Source organism: Haemaphysalis longicornis, unplaced genomic scaffold (genome assembly GCF_048455015.1).
Source record: "Haemaphysalis longicornis isolate Haplotype H1 unplaced genomic scaffold, Haemaphysalis longicornis Haplotype H1 scaffold_1, whole genome shotgun sequence".
Classification (NCBI taxonomy): Eukaryota; Metazoa; Arthropoda; class Arachnida; order Ixodida; family Ixodidae; genus Haemaphysalis; species Haemaphysalis longicornis.
Window position 1 is genome coordinate 241,590,229 of NW_027526203.1, and position 25,627 is coordinate 241,615,855.

At 49.0% G+C, this 25,627-nt stretch overlaps 1 protein-coding gene across 1 annotated transcript; it reads left to right on the top strand.

Moving 5' to 3' along the window:
• Positions 1-436: 436 nt before the first annotated feature.
• On the top strand, positions 437-22,768 carry LOC144158336 (uncharacterized; the record flags this gene model as incomplete). Its single annotated transcript, XM_077689160.1, has 4 exons — positions 437-1,001; positions 16,098-16,270; positions 17,437-18,259; positions 22,509-22,768. Coding segments are annotated over 3 exons (1,500 nt in total), but the record flags the coding sequence as incomplete, so codon positions are not given.
• Between the last annotated feature and the right edge of the window lie 2,859 nt (positions 22,769-25,627).

Consider the following 25,627-nt stretch of genomic DNA (forward strand, 5'->3'; position numbering starts at 1 on the left):
AGTCAACAAGAACTCCACAATAGAAAAATCATTGTGCGGACCACAACGAAAATTCCGTTGTGTTCTCAATGTGTAAACTCAATGAACATTGAGTTTCACAAATAATCACCATGAGTCACTGAAAATACAACAAAAAGTCAACAAGAACTCCACAATAGAAAAATCATTGTGCGGACCACAACGAAAATTCCGTTGTGTTCTCAATGTGTAAACTCAATGAACATTGAGTTTCACAAATAATCACCATGAGTCACTGAAAATACAACAAAAAGTCAACAAGAACTCCACAATATAAAAATCATTGTGCGGACCACAACGAAAATTCCGTTGTGTTCTCAATGTGTAAACTCAATGAACATTGAGTTTCTGTTGATTTTCCGTTGAATCAATGAGAACTCAATGAAACGTCAACAGAAATTCAGAACCCATTTTTGTAAGGGCCGCCCGCGCCGCGTCTCGCTCCGCGTCCCGGTCGAGGTCCCGGTCCAGGCGTCCAGCCCGCAAGACCGCAACTGGGAAGGGCAAGGCTCAGGCCGTCGATAAAACCCCGGCGAAGAAAGCCAGGCGTGGGGCCACGCCCAAGCGTTCCACCCGAGCCAAGTCTCGCTCCGGTTCCCGTTCAAGGGCTAGGAGCCATAAGGCCGTCACTCGGAAGAGCGGAGCTCGCGCCACCGCTAAGAGCCCGGGAACGAAGGCCAGGAGGTCGAGGTCCAAGTCCTCCGGAGGAGCCACCCATGCTGCCACGCGCAAGGGGCGCAAGTCCGCTGGGCGGCGTTCCCGCTCGGCTTCCCGGAAGAGGAGCCGTTCGCGCGTGAAGACCAAGACCGCTAAGAAGACGGCCACCGCGGCTCGGAAGAGGGCCAAGTCCCGGTCCCTGTCGCGCTCCAAAGCGCCTAAGAAGCGAGCGGCAAAGTCCAAGGGTGCCGAAGACAAAGGTGGAACCGGACGTGGAAAAAAGCGCAAGACAGCGGGCAAAGGTCGTTCTCGCGGCAGCTCCGAGGGCAAGAAAGAAAAGAAAGCAACTCCGAGGCGACCGAAGAAAAACACTGCTGGCTCCAACGATGCCGAAAACGCTGCGTCGAAGGCGAAGCCTCGGAAGTCGCGAAAGAAATCTCCGAGCCAAGAAGCCGTTCCGGTGCCTCCACCTGCTGAGGCTTATATTAATTAGGGCCCCCGTTCGGACGTGTGCTGGGCTTTTGTGATGCAGCGACTCCACAAAATTTTGTCGAGATAAGGTGAAACTCATCCGCTCGTACCCTACCAGTGCTCAGTTATACATATGAACCGTGGGCTTGCTAAAAAATTGTAATTTCCGGCAGCCGGCACTTCAGCTGGTAAAATATTTTTTCGACACTGTCTCCTGATTGATCGTACAAGCTTATTTCACCGTTATTGCTATGTCTACCTCTGAAAAGTGCGCAGTCTCGCGTAGTAACGCAGTGGTAGCGCCACCGGTTTGCGATCGGCATCGATGGTTCAATACCGCCTCCTCCAGTAACTAATTTTTATTTTTAATAAACGTTGTTCCTTGTGCGTTTTTCTTTTATTCACGGTGTTTTTCGATTCAGAAACTCGGTACTAGGTAACACAGCTCTGCTCGGTTCTGTTTCGGCATTGCGTCTGGGGTTCTATTCATTCGATACTTACCTTTATGGGTCGGGTTAGGCTAGGTTTTTAGGCCCGATGTTGGCTTAAAATACACACGAATAAATCATGCACGTAAGACGAAGGAGCCGCGCGGGAGATAGTAAAATGCCTTCAGCCGGCATCAAGTACCGGCGGGGTGGATGGTCAAATGGTTGATTGATTGATTGTAGGGTTTAACGCGCCGACGCAACTCGGGTGATGAGGCGCCGTAGTGGAGGGCTCCGTATTAATTTTGACCACCTGGGGATCTTTAACGTGCGCCGAAATCTCGAACACACGGGCGTTTTTGCTTTTCGCCTCCATCAGAAAAGCGGCCGCCGCGGCCGGGAATGGAACCCGCGACCTCGTGCTCAGCAGCGCAACACCTTAGCTACTGAGCCACCGCGGTGGGTCATGGTCAAATGGTCGCGGCCAGCCAATGGTTTCGCCGTTCCGGCAACATTTGCCTCAACCAATTTCGCCGGAGGCTGGCACAATAGACAATTCGCGCGTAAAATTACGGTGCAGGAAGCGCTAAATCGGCTATATATATTTTCCTATAGGTAGCAATACCAATTACTACGGGCAGTTGTTTTGCGCCGGCGAAGTTGAAGACGGTGTCTAAGTTTTTCGTTCCCTAACATCGGTATCCATGCTGTGCTGATGTGGTGTGACTCCCACCAACATCCACGCAAAGCTTCCATATATCACTGCTTTCCGTGCGCTATTAGGTTATCTAGATCAGCTCAATTCTAGGCAGAAAAAATGGTTTCTTGGGATGGCTCGCACAACCTTGTAAATTTCAGAGCAGTTGATGTGGCAGCTGGCAATTTGCGCGGCTATCATTTACACTTCGCCCAGTTCTTTCACTGTTTCTATCACTACTGCCCGCCAGTAAAGCTGTGACTTTTCGGTTTTTGAAACTTTGTGAATGACCACTGATTGCGAGTTCAAAATCGCGGTGACTTTTGAGGAACTCCCGCGTATTCTTTGAAAGAAATAAACTAGATAAAAATGTACCGGTGAGTATTCACTCCAAGGTGTCATCTTGGCGCTTTTTCCCTTGTATGTAAACTAATTCGCTGAGGACTCGGGAACATGTCAGGAAACGGTACCCTTTAAGTCATCTGTGTAGGCGTGTAGAAACCTGAAACTGCAAGGTGAATCTCCTCCCAGCTTGTTTTGCCTTTTTTCCTACCCGCAGCCCGAAAATTCAAAATAAATGGAAGCTCTGGCACTAGTTCGTAGATTACTGGCGTGCTGCCAACTCAGTAACGCACAGTAAGCTTACGAAAAGACCACCGATAGGAAGATAAAAAAAACTTTTGTGCACCGAAGCAATACATGGGCTATGAGGTGCGCGGTAGTGGACGTCGGCGAATGAATTTTGACCATCTGGATCTTTGACAGGCTCCGATATCCGTTTGTTATCCACGTCTACCGCAGTCGCTGCTGTAGATCGAATCCGCGACCTCGTTGTCAGCAGAGCAACGCCTGAACCACCGTTGCAGGTAGAATTAAAATTGCGTTTGAAATCAAACCAACCTGCTTTATTCTTGCAGGTTAAGTGGTGTGCGAACTAACTCGGCCCCACAGTGTTGTTGTACGCGCGTCTAACTATAGTGTACTAAACGCTTGGAGTAAGGACAGTATAGGCTGGCAAGAACCACGATGGGGTGGTAAGAAGTTGAAAGGGAGAATCCACAGAGTTTCTTAGTAAGTATACAAGAGAGGAAACTGCGCCTGGTATTCCATGTCGTCGTGGGGGTTTATGGGAAGACCCCCCTTTTTGACTTGGGCTTGGCATTAAAATTGGATTCTTAAGCGGTTTTGGGGATTTGCTTTCTTCACTATGCATTAACACGTCTACGAGCTACGAGGAAGCCGAAATCCTTCCTGTCCTGTGGTAGCCGTGTTCGGTGAAACAGCAGGCAGTGCGTGATCGCACCTGACGTTGGTCATGCCGCAGTCGAAGGACGTATGACTGAGCGGGTAATATGCCGCCGCGAAATTTGTAACCGACAAAAAAAATAAACAAAAGGACTTCGACGAACACAAGATACGACAGATACGGGCTCCTGAATCCGTCCTAGTATCTTGTCATCGTCCACGACTGTTTAACGCCACGTTTTCTTTTTTCCTGTTAAACTGCAGCTGACGGTCGGTGGCCGGTTCACCACGAAGGTGGCGTTTTCATAGGCCCGCTGCAAAAACTTTCCAAACTCTTCTAACTTATTATTTGAAATAATGGTAAAGTTCATAAAATAAGTCTATAATGAGTTTCCTCCCCAAATATTAACATTGTTCGTAACTACCACCTTGGCCGGCAAAATAGCAGGAACAAACGTTCCGGCAAAAATACGCTTTACTTCTTTTTTCTCAGTTTTAAAACAGCCTGTTTTATTTTCCACTTACATAATTGCACACTATTTTTCGCGTTTTTGTGGAACTTTGTTTAAATTTGCTGTCACTAAAACGTTTCAACCCAAGCCAATGATGAAATTTAGGCGAGCACACGATTTATTGGCGGCCCATGACGACACAGACGGCCTTGAGGTGAACCGCGTAGACGCTAGAGCCAGATTCCTCTATAGTGTATATTGTAAGAAACTCTATGGAAGAATCTTAGGTATGGACCACCATATAGCAAAATATCGAGATTCTCAGGGTATACAAACATATCGGGGACACACGGTGCGGCCTACGGAGTGTTGCGGTATGCATTATTAATTTTAGGTGCGGAGTACCTTAGGACCGCACAATGTCCGTCGGCATCCGTGCGCAGCATTTACAATCGCAAAAAATCACACTGGCAGTGAGTGTCAGTCGTCTTACCCATTGGGCTACGACCGTGAGTTAGTACTCGCGAGTCAAACGGCTTACTCCCTCGCCAGTAACGGTGCGGAGTACCTTAGGACCTCCCTATGTCCGTCCGCGTCCATCCGCGCGCACACCACCATCAAGCGAAAATCAAACGAAATTCGATTTGAGCCGTGATTTGCAGTTTCATTTATGGAATAATCAAGGTGCAACTCATCGCTCAAATCGAATGACGGTCGGGGCGCAAATCGGAAATCACTCGGGGCGCAACTTGGATGTCATTTCAAGTCCCCGTACTCCGCACCCTCGCCATCGTCCACGGAGTGAAGATGCTGCCATTTTTTATTCGTTATCACTGTTATGCGATGCTTTATTTTATTACCGGTGACAAGGTCAGGACAAACTTGATCGGAAATAATTCATGAACAGAAACAACCCACGGGGAGCCTACAAAAACTTGACTTCATACAATCTTCTTTTGATATTTGCATGTCCACACTGCGTGTCATTTTAGAAACGGCCCTTCATTCACCCCCAGAATCCCGACCTCGTGCGATTATAAACATAATCTATTCGAGAAACGTGTAACACGCTTCCCAACTAAGCATCTTCTCTTTTGCTGACAAGGTATCAAGGGCCCCGTAAAGTATGCTGTACAATTTGTATAGTCAACACTACTGTGCGACGTCAATCTCATAGTACCGCTTTTTCTTGCAGAGGCGTATACATAGATTTCACCCCGGATTGCAGTACGAAGAACACGAAGCTTTGAGGCCGCTTTTAATAGGCTGTTTTCAGGGCACGTGTAGATATAAATGTGAATATATCAGAATCTTTCTTGTCTTCCGCTGAATCCCTAAGATGGCTGCCCTGTTCACTTATCAGGGTGCCCCTCAAAGATAAATGAGGTGGCTACCCTTACTTGGCTTTTATAAGTATAATGACGTCCCTAGGACGAAGCGGTAGCGGTAGGGTAACGCCTGAGGTGCTGCAAAAGTGATTTGAACATGTGGCTGAAGTATCCCCTGACTAGCCAATTTCTGCGCCTTTTTTTTTAATCTGCTTCTCTTCCAAAGAACGGGTCTCGCACAAAAAAAAAAAGACCAGTGAGGAGTCAGTTCTTGAAACCAACGATTTGCGTCGCGAACAAAGTTAGCGAGGTAAAGACAGGGTCGTATTGTTGCGAAGGTAATAGTCCTTACGGTACGCGGGCTTCCATTTAAGCCTGCGAGATCCTGCCTATTTATCTCAGTTGCAAAACGGTATCAGCATAGAAGTGGCTATTTGTTTTCCTGATCATTCCGGTTAACATTTAAAGGCTCTCCCGAGGATAGTTAGGACTTGAAGATGTTGCTGAGGCGTAGCATGTCTTGTGGGGGTACGGACGGAGGGGTTGTCCTTCCAGAACCGGTGGCTTGGGGATGTTGTGGAGGCTATCATACCCTTGCTCATATCCTAATCAGTTCATGGGCAGGCCTACTTACAAAGCACGTGTGGCTTGATGACTGTATGTAGTGTTCTCCAAGTGTTTCAAGAAACTGCAGTACCACGAAAAAACTCTTCTCTCCTGCAGCATCAACAGGACTGCGGCAGTTGCGAGCCCCAAGGTGCACCCGCAGCTCCTCCTCCTGATGCATGGCCGTGCCGCGACATAGAGGCCTTGACAGTCCGACTGTTCCTTGGGGAGGGACGCAAGTTTTTCCTGTCTCGAGATTCCCCTGCTTCGACACGCCCATCACGCCCCGCCCGATCTAGCACACAGTCCCGATTTAAGTTTGACAAGCAAAATTATAATAAATTACGTTGTCCCGTGGTGGCGCTCGCTTGATTTTTAATTGAACTGAAACTGTGGAGTAGTCTTTGCTTCTAGTAATTATGTGTCTGCCATTTTATCCTAATTACTCCATCAATAATTGAACTTATTCAAGAATTGTTTGGGACCTGGCGGCAGGTTTGTGAACAAGCCTAATATATGCGAGGAGAGAGTTTACCCACCGTTAGACTATTTGGCTTCAACTGCATATTAGGATCAGTAGTTTCTAAAGACAGAAAATAGAAGTTTTGTAGGCTTAAAGGCTTAATTACCCTCAAAAGCTGGCCATAGCAACTGCAGAAAAATTTTTTTGGCTCATACTCTCTTCCTCAAGGCCGGTCTACGCGAGGTATGTTTGTGTTCCTAAAAAAATTCCTCAGGACACTTAATTCTGCTTACGCCCTTTGAAGGCAAAAGCCTGGTGATACTTAAACTTCTTTCTAAAACATCGTACTCGCGTCTCTTTTTTCCCTTTCGTTTCTTTGTGTTTTCGCGCGAATTACGTCTTCCATCGGCTTTTTTTCTGCTACAACACCGTGTTTGCGTCTGATTCTACGCCTGCTCGACGGCGCGATTTACGTCAGCAAGCAGGCTGGCACACGGCACTACTAATTAGGTTTCTAAGCGGCTGGTGCGCATCCGTTATGCTCACGTGCAATCACGTTCATGAGTAAGGCGGCACGCACTATACTACAACTTTTGCGTTTTTACCTTTACAGTTCACAGTATCGTGAATTTTCTGAAGGCGGCACATTAGCTGCTCAAAGCTCTCGATACCAATACATTACCTTGCAAGTGGGTATGTGCAACGAACAAAGGAGCAACAACGACGACAGCAACGTTTTTTCTGCTGCCAGCAGTGTACGGCGATAGCACAGCGATAGCACATCGTGCTGCTAGTGTGGAGACCTGGGTTCAAACACCATCGGATCACACATTGGGTTTTAAAACGAAAACCTTAAGTGCCCCATTCTGTGAAAATGCGCCGTTGTCGGTGTTGTAGATGTCAGGTCAAGAAAGTGACCTCCGCTATAAAAAGTTAATAAATACAAAAAAAAACGCGTGCGGTACGGTGGGATTTAAATCCGGGTCTGTGCACTAGCAGCCCAGTGCTCGACCAATCCATCTCCGCCCGTTGCCCGCGTAAAACAAAAGTCCTTACCGCTGTTGTTGCTGCTTTGTTTGTGGCGTGTACTAACTTGGGGTGAGGGATCGGGAGCTTTGAGCCGCTAATTTGCCGGATTCGGAAAATTCGCAAAATTGATGCAAAAACGTAAAACTTGCAGAGTAGCTCGTGCCGCCTGACACCTGAACGTGCACGCCAGAACATGTGCACGCACACCAGCCGCCGCAGAACCGTGATTCTAGGGAGGTTGTGGCGTGCGCCAGTCTGCTTGATGGCATAAATCGCGCCGTAAGACAAAGAAACGAAAGCTAAGAAAGCAACGCATAAACGGTGTAACAGAACCGTAGGCGGTTGAAGTAACTCACGCCCAAACAGAATTGAGCGAAAGCGAAGAAATTGGTGCAAATACCATGTAACAGAAAACAAGTTATCACCAGGCTTCAAAGCGTGATAGACGTGTGAACATGGGTCACATGCTGTGTGGTTGGGCTACGCAAGCCTCCTATTTGGAGGATAACGTCAAGTGAGACAGTGCTTCCAGGAGTAGCGAACTTCAAGATCAACTCTGGGCTGCCCAGAAGGCCCGCGTAGCGGCGGAGAGTCTAGGGCTGCCCGTCCCGAGGTAGGAGGTGCCCTCTACACCTTGACACCTGTCAGGTGTCCTTCAAGACCCGTTTTGGAAATAAAGTCTTACAACCACCACCATGCGTTCGCCTTCAAAGTACGTAAGCAGACTGCAGTGCCCAAAGGAACTTTTTTGTTTACATTTTGCAGCTGCGGCCATTTTCTTGACCGAACAACAACAACGATGGTTTTTCTCAGATTAGGACATTTAAGGCTTACGAATTAATAAAATGAGCAAAGGCTATATGGATCGCCGGAATACTGCACATGACGCTAGTAGTATGCATAACCTGTATGCGGTATAGGTTGAAAACTAAAAAAAAAATGTTGCATTTTTGTGTTGGATTCTCCGCTTTATCGCGCCATTAGTCTGAGAAGCCGAGTTCTCCATCAGAAGTGCAAATCGCCTAGTTCCGATGTTTTTTTTTCACGCTTTATGGCTCGCTCTAATAGTGCGGAAGAAACATTTCAATGTTGCCGCTTGCAATTTGAAACACCGGACAAACCTGCCGTTTCTGGTTCAGACCTACGCCCGCACACACATGACGCATATCCGCACGGGTGATTGGCTTAAAAAGCCCCGGCCAATACCTTACCAGTACACGTGGAGGGTTATCTACTTCACACCAACACCGCATATGCCCAGTGCACTGGGCATATGCCGGTCAAATCCCAACCAAAAGACAAATCCCGACCAAAAGATATGTGCCATGGCACATGTCTTTTTTTTGTCGGGATTTTTATTTTGTCATTTTAAACCGACAACTTTAGGATGAACCGTGTGAGATATTGTCCTGTGAGATTCACCTGTAACGGTTTACGCATTCGGCAGCTGCAGTTGCTCAAGGTCCTATTATCTTTGCGGGACCGCAGTGTTTTGTAAGGTTTTCCGAAATATTGACCTCTCAACCCTCCTGGGTAGAAATTCGTAAGAACCTAGACTACGATGGCAGATAATGGGCATACGCATACACAAGAAACAAAGCCCCCATTCCCCCCAAACAACTTCTCAGTTGAATACCGTCAACATGGCTGGGGATGATGGCAGGTCAAAAAGGGTCTCCCTTTGTAATGAACCAATTGTCGCTCTCCGAGGGTCCCGCTACGGTCTCAACAATGGGACCCTTGTCTGTACAGTGGGACATAACTTTAACTAGCGTTCGGGAGCGGCGACTTTTCATGCGTCAGCGGCGTATGACGGAAGCCAAGTTGCAAACAGGTCGTGTTGCAAACAGGTCGGAAGCCAAGTTGCAAAAAGGCCCATCGTCTGCTAGGCTGTTCTTTCCTAAGCAAGTCATAAGACTGAAAATTCGGAGCTCGCGCACACTATTTAAACATTTGGCCGACTGCCCATATCTGTTTCTGTAACCCTCATACTTCGTAAAGATCATTAAACTTTAAAACTGCATTTGAAAGCTGTAAACAGCTTTAATAAAGCTTTAAAACTTATAAAGCTCTCAAAAACTTTCAAACACCACCACGAAAGGGAGCGGGGTCAGTCTTCTCAAGGTGAGTGATCATGTGGCATTCTTCTCGACTGTATTCTCATCTGCCACGGCATATCGTCAACCAAAGAATTGTGATTGCAGTTACAATGATGATGACGCAACGCATCGTCTCGCACGGCCGTTCAGGCTGTTTTCTTTGAGAGTGGACCAGGCATGAAATTATCTGACAAAATCCGTGAATAGAAGTGTACAGGGGTGGATGGTGGATGATGGGGCAACTTTTCTTTCCCTGTGTTTGCGTGAATGCCCCGTCGCACCCTTCCAAGGCTGCCATGTTCGCTACCAGATTTGCCAGCAGTGGTGGTCATCCCGAAAGTTGCTCGTCTTAGCCGAAGCGTTTTTTTTTAAATGCAGAGCATTTCTTAGCCTCGCCTCTTCCTGCGTCGGACGGCGTCCACAGCTCCGCGTCCACAGCAGGTGCGCCTCTCCTCCTTCCATCCTCTCTCTCAACAGCAGCTGGCGCGCGCATGCGTCGTAGTCAGCCCGTTCGCTCCGTCGCGGTCTCGGCGTAACAGGTGCGTGATAGCAGCGCGGTGGGGCGTGGAAGGGCGCGCGCTGCTTGCGCATGCGTGCTCTCCCCCCCCCCCCCCCCCCCGTACTGGTCTCCCTCTACTGCGCGCGCTACAAATATAAAGCGGCTAGCAGTCGCTCATGCTTCAGTCACATGCGTTGCTCCTTCCTTCCTTGGTTGACGCTCGCTCCATCCTAATGCGACTTTACTCTCCTCTCTCTACCCCAAACCAACACCAACGCAACTACGACCCAACTACCCACCCTAACGCGACTTTACGCGGCGTTAACGACCCCCAATGCTCTGCATTTACTCGTGTTCCCCTCGCGGGAAGGCGCGGAAATTTTTTTTTTGCATTGGGTCTATAGAAAACCAAACAAACGTTCCCACGTTGTTCGGCCTAAGCGAGAATTCGTCTTAACCGACTTCGTCATGACGGGAGTGCACTGTAGTCAGTGACCTACGCGGTACGCACGTACTATACCGAAGTTTATACTGCAACCATTCGGAGACAAATGGCCTAACGAGAACTCTGCCGAAGCTCGATGTTGAGCATGAAAAACTCAGCCCTGTCGGCTGCTACAGCTTGCTGGAAAGCCTTTATTTCGCATATGGGATGAGGCTAAGCATTGGCTTCTATATTCCACTTATTTCCTTTGGAGGATTTGCGAAATGGCCCTAAAAATCAGCTCCTACTGGCTCAAACGGCTTCGTGTGGTTAATTCTACCACAGGTAATCTGGCACGTGTGAACCGAATGTGTCACGGCCGTTGAAATCGTAAGCCGTAATTAGACTTCTGGATTCATGTCAGCATTCGGGTCAGGTGGTAGAATCGTCGTCACAGGCGATAACAAAAAGGCGATAACAAAAAGGTAACGTTTACCCTGCTGGGAAGAGCTTTTTATACAGGGGGCGTTGCTGTGGATACAGAACAACGACAGCTCTTTTTAAAACAGCCGAGGCACGCGGAAGGCGCATCCTTCTAATAAATTTTTTTCGAGGTGCGTAAAACTGCTTACATTCTTTGAAGTGGGAAAGCCTGGAGTACTATTGGGACAAGTAGCTCCTCTATACACGCCCACCCGTCGACACAACAGCTACCATATTTTACCGTCCTGAATACGCTTTAATCCACCTTAAGCCCTTTTAATTCACCTTGAATCCACCGTAGTCCACCTCAATTCACCTTAGTACATCTCGGTCAACTTTAATACGACCTTCCTGATCATTACTATCAATCAATAACCAAGTATATAACCTTAATACACCTTAACCTATCTTAATTGACCTTAATCCCACCTTACGAATTTGTTATCAATCAATAATCAATAGTTAAACTTTGGCAATCGTAATCATCTGTTGGCCGCGGCTGGCATGCTTTGGTTTGCTTCCGGCTTTCGTGGGTTTTTTGTACAAATCCTGTCCATGCTGCGGTGATTCATGGTCCCCTTTTAATGAGACGTATAAGACTTTCGCGTGAATAAGCGAGCGGTGGAGTTCTTATTCTGATTCATTTTGATGTACCATGGCGGACGCGTCAAAAACATTAAGAAATGGTACGCCATCTGAAAAGGCACTGGAATGTGAGTGCCGGGAGATGATTTCAGCGTTGGTATGCTGGCTGCCTGATGCACTGCACACGACAGCAAAGTCAATTCGCGAAGCCTGCCCCTCTATCGTGCAGGTTGTCCGGATAAGCTTCCTTTGTTTATGGGCCATCAAAAAGAGTGTTGATCGTTGACTACTACAAATGGCCGACCGGAAAGTTAGTTACGAAATTTTAATACCAATAGTTCAACGACAAGACATTCTTTTTTTAACGCTGAGCAGTTTGCTTCGGAGCTTGATACTTGGCTGGTTGCATCGGCCAAAACTTTCTTGGCGCCGCTGGAACGGCTCCAAGTATCATACAGCTCGACGTGTGTACGGAGCGTGGTTACGGCGTTTTCATCTAAGTAGCCAACTCGCAGTGTCTGCAGACGGCGACGCAGCTGATGGAATGATTCATTTTGATCCTCGGCACATGCGAAAACAATATTTCCGTCAAAGGAATAAGTTAGCAAAGCCGCATTACGTGAGAAGTTGGATAAAACGCGCCGGTAGTAGGAGCGCAGCACTAAAATCCTTACCGCGCTCTTGTCTTCGGAAGCAGTGGGAACGTTGGTAAATCTTAATAAGATGACGACGGACACTCGCCTGGCTTAAAACCTGGCCGACATGGTACTTATTGTGATTCAGCGTTAGAGAAGCCGATCGTATGGCTCTGAGGGCAGACGAGCGGTGTTCTCAATGCCTTCAAAATTTATAAAAAACACAACCACGTCGTCCAGATACATTGAACACGCCTGTCATGTAAGGACAGAAAGCAGGAGGTCCACTAGTTGACGGAATTTTGCTGGGACAGAGCACAGTCCGATGACCACGTAGGAACTTACGGCCGTATTCTGGGTCTGTCCTCCACTCCTTGTCGTTTCTCGACTCGACTGAGGCGAGGATACCGCAATTCCTTTGCATGCCAAAATCACTTTCGAGGATCTCCCCCACTGGAGGTTCGAGTGGAGGAGGGATTCAGAATGCAGAGGTTAAGCCCATACAGGCCATATATATACGGTGTCACAAATGCAGTCTTTTCGGTATCCCGTCCATCGACTTTGGTTTGGCAGTATCCACTCTTAAAATCCACCCAAGAAAAGTAGTGGACACTAAGTAGCCTATGAAGTGGCAAAGGATAGGCATCTGCCATCCCTGGCTCAGCTAGCGGTAACCATGCAGTTATACACCACCTATGTCAATCATACCCGTCCACCAGGACGATTTGCGCCACCCAGTTTCTGTCGGACGGTTCAACGGCGTCATCTTTGGGCATTTGTAGGGCTTCTTGCCGTATTGGGTAACGCTCGTTTGGCGCGACACAATACGAATTGGGCCGAATTGGACGCGTCGTCATGGGGGGTATTATACGGTGTTTTGTCAGCGAAGTCAAACGAACGCTACATGTAGGCTCATAACAGCTTCAAAACAGCAGCAGGTCTCCAAGTCGTCGTTGTCTCTCCGGTGGCAAGCTGGTGTCTGCGCCTACAGCGAGCTCATCCGCCTCTGGTGTGGATGCAACTTTTAAGCGCTGGGTGTACTGGTTCGGCTACATCCTCAAAAGAAGCCACTGCGGTTCCTTTTACGGAGTACAGGCGCTCATTCGTAAAGCACGTCAAGAGAACTTCATAGTGGCTTTCAACTTCGTTGTACAATGCCCATATAGCAATTGCTATGCCGCTTTCGAACAGGAGTTCACAGCTGAAGTCCTCGCGCAATGGTCCGCAACCGGCAAAAAGTAGTGCCGGTTGACGCGTCGTCTACGATGTGCGAGGGTCATCGTTGTGATACGGCACTTTATATTGTAGGCGAGGTTGGCGATAGTCACCTGCTTCATACCAGTGGACCTGCAACAGCGTCGCAGTCCTGTAAAAAAAAAAGAAGTCATTTCCAGGAAAAGCTCTTTCCAGCCGCTGCAAGAACGCTGAAACCGCACACAGAATTTACCTGCTCTGTATTATACGTTTAGCACTTTCTCCTTCGTCTTTTCAATTAACACTGTGACGCAATGTTTCCGACAGTGTAAACTAACACTTCCTGGTTTCAATCACATGGTCATCTGTTCCCAACCCTTCTCGTCAAGATTTCAGCTGTACTGTTTGTCTTCTCTCCTTCGCCCCCTTAGAACAATGCCAGTGAGGGCGACGTAGGCTTTTGCATAACCAAATAAATAAAGAAATATATGATATAAACACACTGTTACACTTTTGAACGCCTGTGCGTGCATGAGCGCGTGCGTATACATGCTTGCATGAGTGCGTGATCACTGGTTCCAGCGTTACACATGTGGTGGGGGGATTTGAAGCGGTGCATACCTGGGACGGAAGTGGGTGCTTCATAGTTCTGCTTTCAGGGGCGCTAGGAAAAGTTGCATGGTGGGGCGATCGCTCTCCCCGTTCCCTCTGCGTATTTTCTCGGCACGTGTACTGTGTGCCCATCACACGTGTCACGGGACGCGAGCCACCTAGCACAGATACGAAAAACAAAATGCTTTTCGCTATTTACAAAAGCTGTGGGTATCGAACCCACGCCCAACTGCTCATGAAGCGGCAGTCGGCCATTCCTTTTTTGTTCCTTTTATAAATGACCACCACCAGTGTTTGATGCAAATAGAACACTGGATGAGGCGCTGTAGGAAATGAACATAAGGATCGAGAAGGTTAGTACACCTCTGGCAGGCCGGCACACAAGCCATGTTCACGGATCCAATCAACAGGATTTAACCAATAACATTATGCACCTGTGCAGCTACATCCCGAAAAAAAAAAAAAACGATACCCCACAACGACAAAGCTTGGCATGCCTATACACTATCGGTGTGCGAATATTCGAAACTTTCGGTTATCGAAGCAAATAACGCAATGTTCGATTCGGTTTCCAATCGAATAGCGCTTTTTTTTAATTTCGAGCAAGTTTTCGAAGTATATTTTGAAGTTCGAGAAGTCGCATCAGCGTTTACCACTTGCGGGAGCGGGCTTTCCCGCACTGCTCCAGTGACGTGCGGCCAAACAGCAAAAGGAAGGTGCTTTCGGGGAGCGCCTCTTCCTTTCTGGGCATGAGCCACTCCCCCCTTCTGCTTATTTTCGCATCGCGATTGCGGGGACTCGCTCAATCTGCTCTCAAATGCGCCCTAAACCGGGTTCCAAAGGTTGCGATTTTTCGTGCGCAATAGCTGGAGTACTGCCCAAGGAACGTCATCCCGCAAAAATGGTTTAAGGGCGTTAAGTATTGGACGAGTTATCGTTCTTAATAAGGGGGAGCAGTAAGGCCTGGAGCTTCCCCCCCTTCCTTCGCGCCTCCAAAGCTGTGGAAGCTACGAGTTCCCAGGACTGGCGCAGAGCAACCTAGAGAAACAACTTCTAACTAACTAAATGAATTAACAAACTAGAACTTCTAAATGAATAAATTTGAAACGAATCAATCTCAAACGTCCACTTACTTGATTTCGCGCAGAAAAGTCTTGGCGTTTCAACCATCTCTCTCGTTAGATGAAAGGGGCTTTGATTTTCTACCGAAGTGCTGGTAGGCGGGCGGGGTCCTTAGTCCATACTTCGTTGGTTCCACTCGCCGTCTTTGCCCTTTCGGTCAGCCATAGCTGCCTATTCGAGTCAGAGCTGGCAAGTTCACGCTCCCACTGCTCGTAGGCAGGACTGCGATTCGGATGAAAATCTGGGTCATTCTGGCACTCCCGTTGGTCGCAGTGTCCGCACAAAGTGGCGTACAGTAGGGGGGGGGGGGGGGGGGTGTAGCGTGTAGTCTTGCGGAGTGTGGGAACGAGTTTGTTTAGAGTTGACGGATGGTGACTTGAGAATATGATATCAACCGCATCCGAGCTGTGAGGGCTTTACGACTATTAAGGGTGAACAAGCACCCAAAATAGAAGCGCGCATCAAAGAACAAACTGGGGCCAACAACTTCCTTTAGAAAGTACCGCGCGTTGTTGGCCTCCTTGACCTTTCTTTTAAAAAGGCCAAGGAGGGCATCTGTGGGCCCGTACAACTAGACACTATCAGGTGTGACGTTCGGATGTTGCCAAAGACCGCTAACTTCGTGCCACCAATTGAAGAGCCGACGTGCGTACCACCCCTCGTAGAGCCACTAAATAAGCTGATCTGGTGGCTCTCCCCCCTCGGGAGACGCACGCCTCCACCGGGCTCACCTAGAGCCCCTAAATCTTATTTAGTGACGCTAGGCTCACCCCGGTGCCAGGTGGAGTAGTCGCCTACGCGCGTGGAGCGCGCAACGACCGGCCAGCCGCGAGTTCCCTGAACCAGCACCCAGCTCTGCCTTCCCTCCACGCACCGGCGGAGGTGATAGGAAGGCCAGCACGCCCCTGGATCACTCTTTCGCCACCCGCCGTCGTCGGAAACACCCGAAAGCCCTCCCGAATCCCGGCCGATATCGAGATGATTCTTACCCATCTACGCAGACCAGCGATCCCGCAACAGCACTTTGATTTCGCCCCTATGGCCCTGTAGCGTGTGTGGACATCACCGTGCACCGGAACGAGAGCCCCGACCTTCCCGGGCCTACAGAGCAAGCGTACCTCGTGCACCCCAGCCACAGAGAGAGAGGTCCCGTGTCCGAGGTCGAGCGCCGGCCGCCTTCACGACCCGCTCCTACGAGCCGCATCATCTCGCCGGGCGAGCGCGTCGGCACCAGCCAACTTCATTCTTAATTAAATTATTTCTATAAGAAAACCTGCGTTGCCTCTTTTCCCCTCGACTCCGACCTAGTGGGTAGCGTTACGCTATCCCCATATCGGGGGCGTCAAAGAGGAACGACAGGTCAACTGGAAAGGGATTGTGAACCACACAGTACAGAAAGAGACGTTGCGTGCCTTAAAAAAATAAAAAAATGCAGTGCGCCTAACGAAAGTGAAAGCACCGAATTTAAATTGCTAAACTGATATGCCGGTACTGTGGACGCCGAGAGAGTCTGTTTGCTGGTCGTTCCATCGCATCACCAACATCAGAACAGTGTTTCAACGTAACTTAGCATAACCTAAGTAACCGTAAACCTAACCTAAACTAAGTTTAACCTAATCTAAAACTATATTAAACCTAGCCTAATCTAGTCTGACCGAACCAGGCTTTTCTCAATACCGTTTCATTCATAACAGCCTGTTGCGACAGAACCTGCAAAAAGATTCTCCATATATGCGCCGCCATGTACCCCCTGTCCTTTCATTATTGTCATCATCTTTCCCCATTGCGTTTTTTTCTTCTCTTCGTCACTATGACTATTGGAACCGAGTGATTCAGATGGCAGGTGACGATGATGACAATGCATCCTCACGCACGTCAGTTGAGGCTGTCTGCTTTAAAAGTCGTGGAGCCATTAGATTCTAAGACAGAATTTGTAAACCGAAGTTTACGGGTGGGAGATGATAACGCAGCACCTCAGGTGACCCTTTAGAAGGCCAGAAAAAAAAAAACGAACAATAGATGATTCACTAGTGTTTGGTGGCCTTAACACATGCCCACGCAGGTTATCTATGCCTCGCGATTGTATATTGTGCAAGAAATGAAGAATAGGTGCATATAAAAAAATTCCCGCAATTTTTTTTATATCGCATTGAGTATTCCCAGTTTCTTTCCCTTTGCCTTATTTACCCTTGCACGCCTTTTTATCAGAATTCACTTCGTTCTAGCATTAAAGTTTGCCGCCAGATGGGATCCCTGCTATCTGCTGCGTGGCGCGGGCGCACGCGACGGCACTCCTCGCGCACTTGCAACGCGCGCCGCCGTCGGTTCCACCGCCGGCTGCACTGACCTGGGCGGCCTCGGCCTCCTCGGCTGAAACTGGGGGAAGCAGGGCGGCGGTCCTACCACCATGGCTGGGGCCAAGCGTCCCGCCCGCGCCGCGTCTCGCTCCGCGTCCCGGTCCCGGTCCCGGTCCAGGCGTCCAGCTCGCAAGACCGCAGCTGGGAAGGGCAAGGCTCAGGTTGTCGATAAAACCCCGGCGAAGAAAGCCAGGCGTGGGGCCACGCCCAAGCGTTCCACCCGAGCCAAGTCTCGCTCCGGTTCCCGTTCAAGGGCTAGGAGCCATAAGGCCGTCACTCGGAAGAGCGGAGCTCGCGCCACCGCTAAGAGCCCGGGAAAGAAGGCCAGGAGGTCGAGGTCCAAGTCCTCCGGAGGAGCCACCCATGCTGCCACGCGCAAGGGGCGCAAGTCCGCTGGGCGGCGTTCCCGCTCGGCTTCCCGGAAGAGGAGCCGTTCGCGCGTGAAGACCAAGACCGCTAAGAAGACGGCCACCGCGGCTCGGAAGAGGGCCAAGTCCCGGTCCCTGTCGCGCTCCATAGCGCCTAAAAAGCGAGCGGCTAAGTCCAAGGGTGCCGAAGACAACGGTGGAACCGGACGTGGAAAAAAGCGCAAGACAGCGGGCAAAAGCCGTTCTCGCGGCAGTTCCAAGAACAAGAGGGCGAAGAAAGCGACTTCGAGGCGATCGAAGAAAAACACTGCCGGCTCCAACGGTGCCGAAAACGCTGCGTCGAAGTCGAAGCCCCGGAAGTCGCGAAAGAAGTCTCCAAGCAAGCAAGGCGTTCAGGCGCCCCCACCCGCCGCCAACGGCAGTTAGGAGTCCGGTTCCGACGGGTGCTGGACTGGTGGGAGCAGAGATATTGACAAATTTTTTCAAGGTAAGAACCAATTATGGCGTACTCTGTGAAGAGTGTAACCTAGCGTCCATATAGGCTTACCAGGAAGTGCGCCTCAGGATACAGGCAAATAAATATATTTTTTTTTTAATTTCTTGCTTGGTGTAGTGCGAGGGTGACGAGCCTGTAAATCCGGTATTAGTTTCTTACGCCACAAAGTTATCGTCAATGCCCCTGATAAACATGCCTTGCTCTGCATGAAGGCAAGTGGGCAGCAGTCGATGTTCTGCCTGCTTTATTCGTAGCAAGCCCAAGTTGCGGCATACGTGTTTTGTTTAATGGCTCGCATCCCACTATCACAGCCCTAATCGGCGTTTAACGGGGACTGTAATTTAGTATGTATTGACACATGTCCCGCATTTAGTATCTACAGTAAAAGCTCATTAATTCGAACTCGAAGGGGACCATAGAATTGTTCGAATTAAGCGGAGTTCGAATTAGCGGGCGGGCGCTAGAATGAATGGAAATCGCGCCACACTGCGCGGGCAGAACACAAAGAAGCCACCTCTGGACTCGTTATCGCGAATTAGGCGCTACTACACATTTGTGGCAGGTGATTTCGTAAATAATGTTTCCTAAATATCAATGGCATGCGCCGGAGCCCTGGCGCCGGTGGCGCGGCGCCCTCTGTAGAAGCGAAATAAGCTGTTCAGGAGCGCACGCGCCACGCTGTTGTTTTTCTGTTTCGTTGTTTTGCATCTCTGGTAAATTTGATTTGGTTTGGATTTGCCACACATTAATCACTCTGGGCCGACTTCTTCTGCGAGGAGCGATGTAACCCAGGGAATCATCAGTTCGAATTAACCGTCCTGGATACCGACGCGTTCGAATTATCGGAAGTTTTCCCCCATTGAAATGTAGGGAGCTGTGCCGGGACCAGGGCGTGAGTTAGAATTAACCGGAAGTTCGAATTAGCGAACTTTTACTGCATATAATTCTATACTTATGTGTCTCGTTTCCTCATTGCTTCCGTTGTGGTTTCCTGCCACCAGCTGCTTTTGTGAGTCTGCTCTGTACTGCGGTATCCCTCCGATGGCGCATAGTGCTGTGGTAAGGGCTGTTTGCAGGTGCGACTCTACTGCCCTTCTTTTAGGTGACAAGAACCTTTATTGGTGAACTTCTGCGGGGAGGTTTTGGGGGTTTGTTAACTACGCACTGGAAACAAAAAAAAAATGGTGGGAGGAGGAGGTGGGGTGGGAGGAGGAGGGCTGCGGATTAATTTAGATTACCTGGGGATCCTTAGAGTGAGCCAAAATCTCGACACACGGGCGTAACCGTTTTCTGTCAGATCTATCAGAGGAATGGCCGCCGCTGCCGGGAGCAAACATGCATCTTCGGGCGCAGCAGCAAAACGCCTTAGCAACAGGGATACCGCAGTGGGTTTGAAATGTTTCAGAAAATGTTGCGCCGTAAGCCAGCATAAGATGCATAACTGCGATGTGAGCAACTTCACATCGTCTTTTCTTTCAGATTAACTGTAAACAGTAAAGCAGCAGTATAAGCGCTGGTAATTAAACCTTGTCGGAAATCAGTGGGCTGGCTTTTCGCGAGGAACCTTTGCGAGGAAAGCCATACGGTACTAAGCCACGAATACTCTAAGTGGGGCGGTGCGACTGTGAAGGAGAATCTTTAAACGTGGCCGACATTTAGCAAAACATCAAGGACGCCGGTCGGAACAGAAATATGGGGTTTCTGTGAAGGTATGGTGATACTTTTTCCATGACAATGGCTGTTTTTATTTAGTGAAAAAGAAAAAAAGAAGCCTTGATTGCCAGCCTGAATCAGATCACAGTAGGTGAAGTAGCGCTAGATGCGGAAAAAAATCACCATCTCTTCCTAGATAAAGTTGAAAGAAGCACGAAAGCTAAAAGTGCGTTCAACCTTCGCTGAAAGTGCGTCCAATCGATTGTAAAACCTTCAAAGAACCAATTCGCAGACAAAGAACGAACCGATGCGACGATTTTTTCCGCGCTAAGTAATCGCACCTACGAACGATCGAGGTGCATACGATACGTGGTTTAGGAGATAAAGGTATACTACTGTATTCCTTCATAATCAATGCGTGTATTGTCTTCAAAAAAATAAAGCGCGACTTGGACAACGACAGAACAGGACGACGGGACAAGCGCTCAAGCTTCTTCTTTACTGTCGTTGGCCAAGTCGCGCTCTATTTTTTTTAATCATAATGTACCAACTTGCCCAACAGATTCGCTTAATGAAGTGTATTGTCTTATCTAGGATCGTTCTTTTTTTCGCCATCTTCACGTAAACGTTTTGACACGTGGAAGCCCGGTTTCACACACTCGTTTTGTGTCTTGAGATCTTATCAGAGCTTTTCGGTTGACCAGCTGGTCTATGGGGAAATGCGTTAGTTTTTTGACAGGACGTCGTCGGTCCCACTAAGAAAGCTTTCGCTTTAGAAAAATATCGTAAAGCAAACAAGCCACTTTGAAGCGAAATAGTGCACCATCCTAGTTTTCGTGATAGCTTACGCATGCGCTGCGTGGCATTCTGTCTTAAAATAGGTACAAGTCGGGCACTTCCGCCCCGCACCTGAACCGAAATAAGATACCAAACCACACTCATGTATTAAAACAATGCGTTAAGGTATAGTTTTGCTGGTATCGTCTGAGCAATTCGCGCTAGCCCGTCTGGTGGCGGCTTGAATTTCTTCGTAAACACCGACATTGTCCCCCGAACATATTCACGTAGCGAACGTCTACCCCCTTTCCTTCCAACTACAGTACAAGCCCAGCAATATTATGGTGTTACCCGGGATTTCACTATCGTCAAGAACCGGAAAGCTGTGAGCATCTAAATGGACAGGTTTCTTCCATGTACGCCGAAGAATGTGCCAAGGAACACGCCCTCCCAAGAGGCTCGGAAGACGTGCTCAGCTGTTTCAGGCTGTTTACCCACACATCAGTGCTCACCTCACGGGACGAATACACCTTTTTCCCGCATCCAGGTTTTTTACTGCCAATGTGTTGTTTGAGTACAAGTTCGAGAATCACTTCACTCCGGTGCAAGTAACATATTGTGCCTTGGCCTGCGCTGTATGTGCTTCTCTTTATATAGAGGAACTGGTATCACGGCATTAAGTAATAATTAGCCTTACACACATTTTTACCGGATGCAACGCTCAGGAACTCCAAAGGAAGATATGGAGACTTCTTTCAAGTCTCCATATCTCTGTCTCTTTCAAGCAATCTACCGGAAACACAATACAAGCGAATAACATAACCCTTGCCGTAGTTGCAAATCGGTATACGCAAAAGGGTTGCCCACATTTCACGACTAAAATAGGAATGGTTAACAAGCTGTCGCAAAAACAAGTGCGACAAACTGATCCCTCCCCCCCCCCTGGTTTCCCAAGTATGTTGCTTCGACTCGTGAAACACTTAACACAGTTTCTGTCCGCATAAACGCGGACAGTTCAAAACCTGTATAGTGCACACCACAATTTGCTAACCAAAAACGTCACAAAACATGCTGTGTGCGAGCGTGTATTTCCACCGTTTCCACTTTCCAGCCTTTTGCCACACTACAGCGGTCTTTCTGTGCAAGTGCGGCGCACTGTCTTCGTGGCACCAAAGTACTCCGAGATATTTAATTGACGTAAGGATCCATTTTATGTTCGCATACATGTATTCCTCTATTCCTCTCTGGGCCCAAGACACACCAGTTGATAAACACAGAACAGCTAATGTGCTGTGGTGTGATCTTTGCCCCACGCGTAAATTCAGAATTTTTGGGGTCACAAACAAATGTAGGCAAGACGACTAAAGAGCACGGCCATTGCGAAGGACGATGGGGGATGGGGGCATCCCGTTAAGAGAACCACGGACCCGGCTTATTTTCCCCAGCTTCACCATAGTATCAGCATAGCAGTGGCTTTATGTTGCTGCCAAGTGGCTGCGCATACGTGGCAGAAACAAAAGTCCGGGCGAGAAGAAAAATACAAAGTGTGCTATTGCACGTGACTCATGCTTCGGCGACTGTCAGGGGCATTGTCAGGAGGTCGCACCTGTCGAAGAAGGGTCACCACGTCCTGTGGTGTTTCGGGCGGAGGGGATCGGCTGCTTCCGTGGTTGGTTGAGAATGCTGTGGACGTGAGACGCCCCCGGATACCGTATGTTGCTCGGGGACAAGCCTCCTTATAACGCGACATGAGACCTGTTGGCTCTGTAAGAAACAGCACCGTAAAAGCCTTTTTTTCCTTCTAATGCAGCGTCAACGGCTCTACGGCCTTGGTGACTACGCGGAATGCATTGGCCTCAAGCTGGATCCGGAGAAAGCCGAAAACAAATTTATCCCGATTCCCTGCACACCATGGCAGCGCTGGCTGCACCGTGGGCAGCAAAGGAAGGAGCGCCTTGAGGCTTTTCCGCCACCAGGCTTCGCTGACAAACTCTCCAGAGCCCAGCTCACCTTCTACGTTGGGCCACCAAAAATTATAATAAACTCCCGCATCGGCTTCTTCCTCGCCTTTCCCACCAAAAGTGGCAGCACTGTCGTCGGCATCTCCGAGGAGTCCAGCCAAGTGCTGGTCACCTGCCGAGCTCTGGCGGTCGCGGCGGACCTCTGGTCCTCCGCCACCCCCCTTCGCTAACCCGGTTTTCTTATTTTAAATAATTTTGTTCTCTCTCTCTCTCTCTCTCTCTCTCTCTCTCTCTCTCTCTCTCTCTCTCTCTCTCTCTCTCTCTCTCTCTCTCTCTCGTCGTTTTTCGCTTGGTGTGGGGTAGTGCGTTCACTCTAGCGGTAATGTGCCTCGATTCACGCGCGTACGGCGGCGCTGGCATCGAGGCACCCTATCTAGCGGCTCCTGGTAGCGCACTCTGGCGTCTGTACTGATGTACGTCTTGTTTAATTGCATACACGAGCAATACACGTCAAGCAGGCTGCTCGTGCGCTGAAAAAGAATGGGCTGCAGGATCCATGTTAGCAGTAAGCAATTTTTCAACGCGATAACAAAACCAGAAAAACCCGAGCCGCAGTGAGACATTTCACTATGTGTGGTATCGGTCGACAAATGATTGGCCCAGCATTACAAACATGTATGAACACATCAAAGCAAACAATTTTTACCCAACCTCCATTATCCTGACCAAAACTGGAAAGCACATAAGGGGTCGCTTTCACGTAAAAGTATTTCGTAAAAGTATTTGCTTTTTATTTTGACATTATTTTTTATTTATTTTGTTTGTATTTTTTGGCGAGGTGATTGTACAGTAGCGTTGCGACTAAGGCCGCTGTGCAACGCCACCCCGTTACAAAGGGGAAGCCACTAAGCATCATCATCATCGGCTAGTTCATTTGTTGGAAGGGTAAAGACCACCTTAAACCCAACGATGATACTGTGATGCGGTTTTGGTGTTCACACCGCCATTTCGTAGCCAATTCCAGTGTCTGTGTCAATATTGATTGATTGATTGATTGATTGATTGATTGATTGATTGATTGATTGATTGATTGATTGATTGATTGATTGATTGATTGATTGATTGATTGTACGGTTTAACGCACCGGCGCAACACAGGCGATGATGTGCGCCGTAGTGGAGGGCTCCGGATTCATTTTGACCGCCTGAGGATCTTTAACGTGCGCCGAAATCTCGTACACACGGGCGTTCTTGCTTTTCGCCTCCATCAGAAAAGTAGTCGCCGCGGCCGGGAATCGAACCCGCGTCCTCGTGCTCAGTAGCACAACCCCTTAAGCGGGATTCACACGACGGAGAAACCCTCTCTTTTTGGCCCGCGGGACCCGCTCACGTGACCGGTTTTAGGCTCCGCCCCTCGGTGGGGATAGCCCGCGGTGGCTCCGCGAAAGAAAATGCCTCCGCATGTTTTCGCTCGACGGCGGTGGCCCTCGGCGGGGAATGGAACCTGTTCCTCGGCGCTGTCGTCTGCTATACTCGGTGAGAACGGCACCGGAAGTTGCCGCTGTGCCTTATCACCGTAGCCGGATGTTTCTCCGCGCGGCGCAAGTAGGGCGTTACTGGGAGCATTTTGAGCATGGCGTGAGCGTTCCCGTGATTTTTTGGACTTAATAGGCTTATAAACGACTCCAGTGACGACAAACAAACTGCGTGAGACAAGGCAGACGATATCACGCATTCATAGCAAACCACTTTCAAAACGCGCGCGCAGTGACGTCACGGGTCCAGCGCTTTGGCGGAGTGATACACTACATGAGGTGGTGCCGTTCTTGAGTTGTAACCGAGTATAGTCACTCCGCGTAGCTCCGCACGTGTGGATGCGCCGCCAGACCGGATAATCCGGTCACGTGCTGTTGACGTCACATATCCGTCCGCCTCCGTGAGAGGGTTTCTCCGTCGCGTGAATCCCGCTTTAGCCACTGAGCCACCGCGGCGGGTTGTGTGAATACCCTGTGCTGACACTTGCAATGCATGTCCGTTTCGAGACAGGTACAATCCCGACACTTTCGGTGCGATATGCAGAAAGCTAATAAAACGGTGGATATGCTTATGCTGTGCCCAGCTCCTAAGCCGACCTAAATGATATATCACACCACCCTTACTTTTAAAAACAACGAGTCGAATTGAGAAAAGAGTAAACTTGACAGTAAAAAAAAAAAAAAATCACGGAAAGAAAAAAATGAAGGAAGCTCACACTAACGCGTAAGACTTAGCGAAGCTGTACACAACCTTCACAGCCATCACGAAGGTTTAAGTCCTCGATTGCAGCCGATTTGATTCTGCTTTGCCGTCGCAACGACCTTTACTCCATAATTGTTGCTGTAAAGTGTGAGCATATCTGTCCATTTTTTTTGGAAGTGTTAATCATTGGACATCAAACTTGGAGGGGTGTACGCTATGGCGTGTCTTTCTCGTTCCGAGCTAGTGTTGCCACGATTACAGCGAACGCTGCAATATTTTTTTTTCCAACCAATCCGTGTGCAGTTGGCTTGACAAACGTGCGCAGAGGACGCTGGGCCGTCGCCACGGGGCCCGCGCTCACGTGCGCGCACTCGGCAATTTCTTGGTATTTTTAACTGCGCACACGAAAACTTACGATTTGCTAAACAGCGAATTCGCTGTTAAAATATAGCGTGGCTGGGGCTCGAAGCCTGGCCGTTCGCTCCCAAACCCGCAGTAACCCGGAGGCCAAACAGCTGTGTTCGTTTAGCAGCGCTGCAAAAGAATAGAAATATTCCGAGCGAACCAGTTAACGGCGCCGGGTGCGCACATGAAGTGACTGGCTTGTGCCTACAGGGGAAGGGAATGCCGCTGCAATATGCCCCAGCTATCGAATCTGAGTCGTTCCCCTCGTCATCGTCGTTATCAGCTATGTGCGAACAGCACTATCCTAGCTACTAGCCTACTACTAC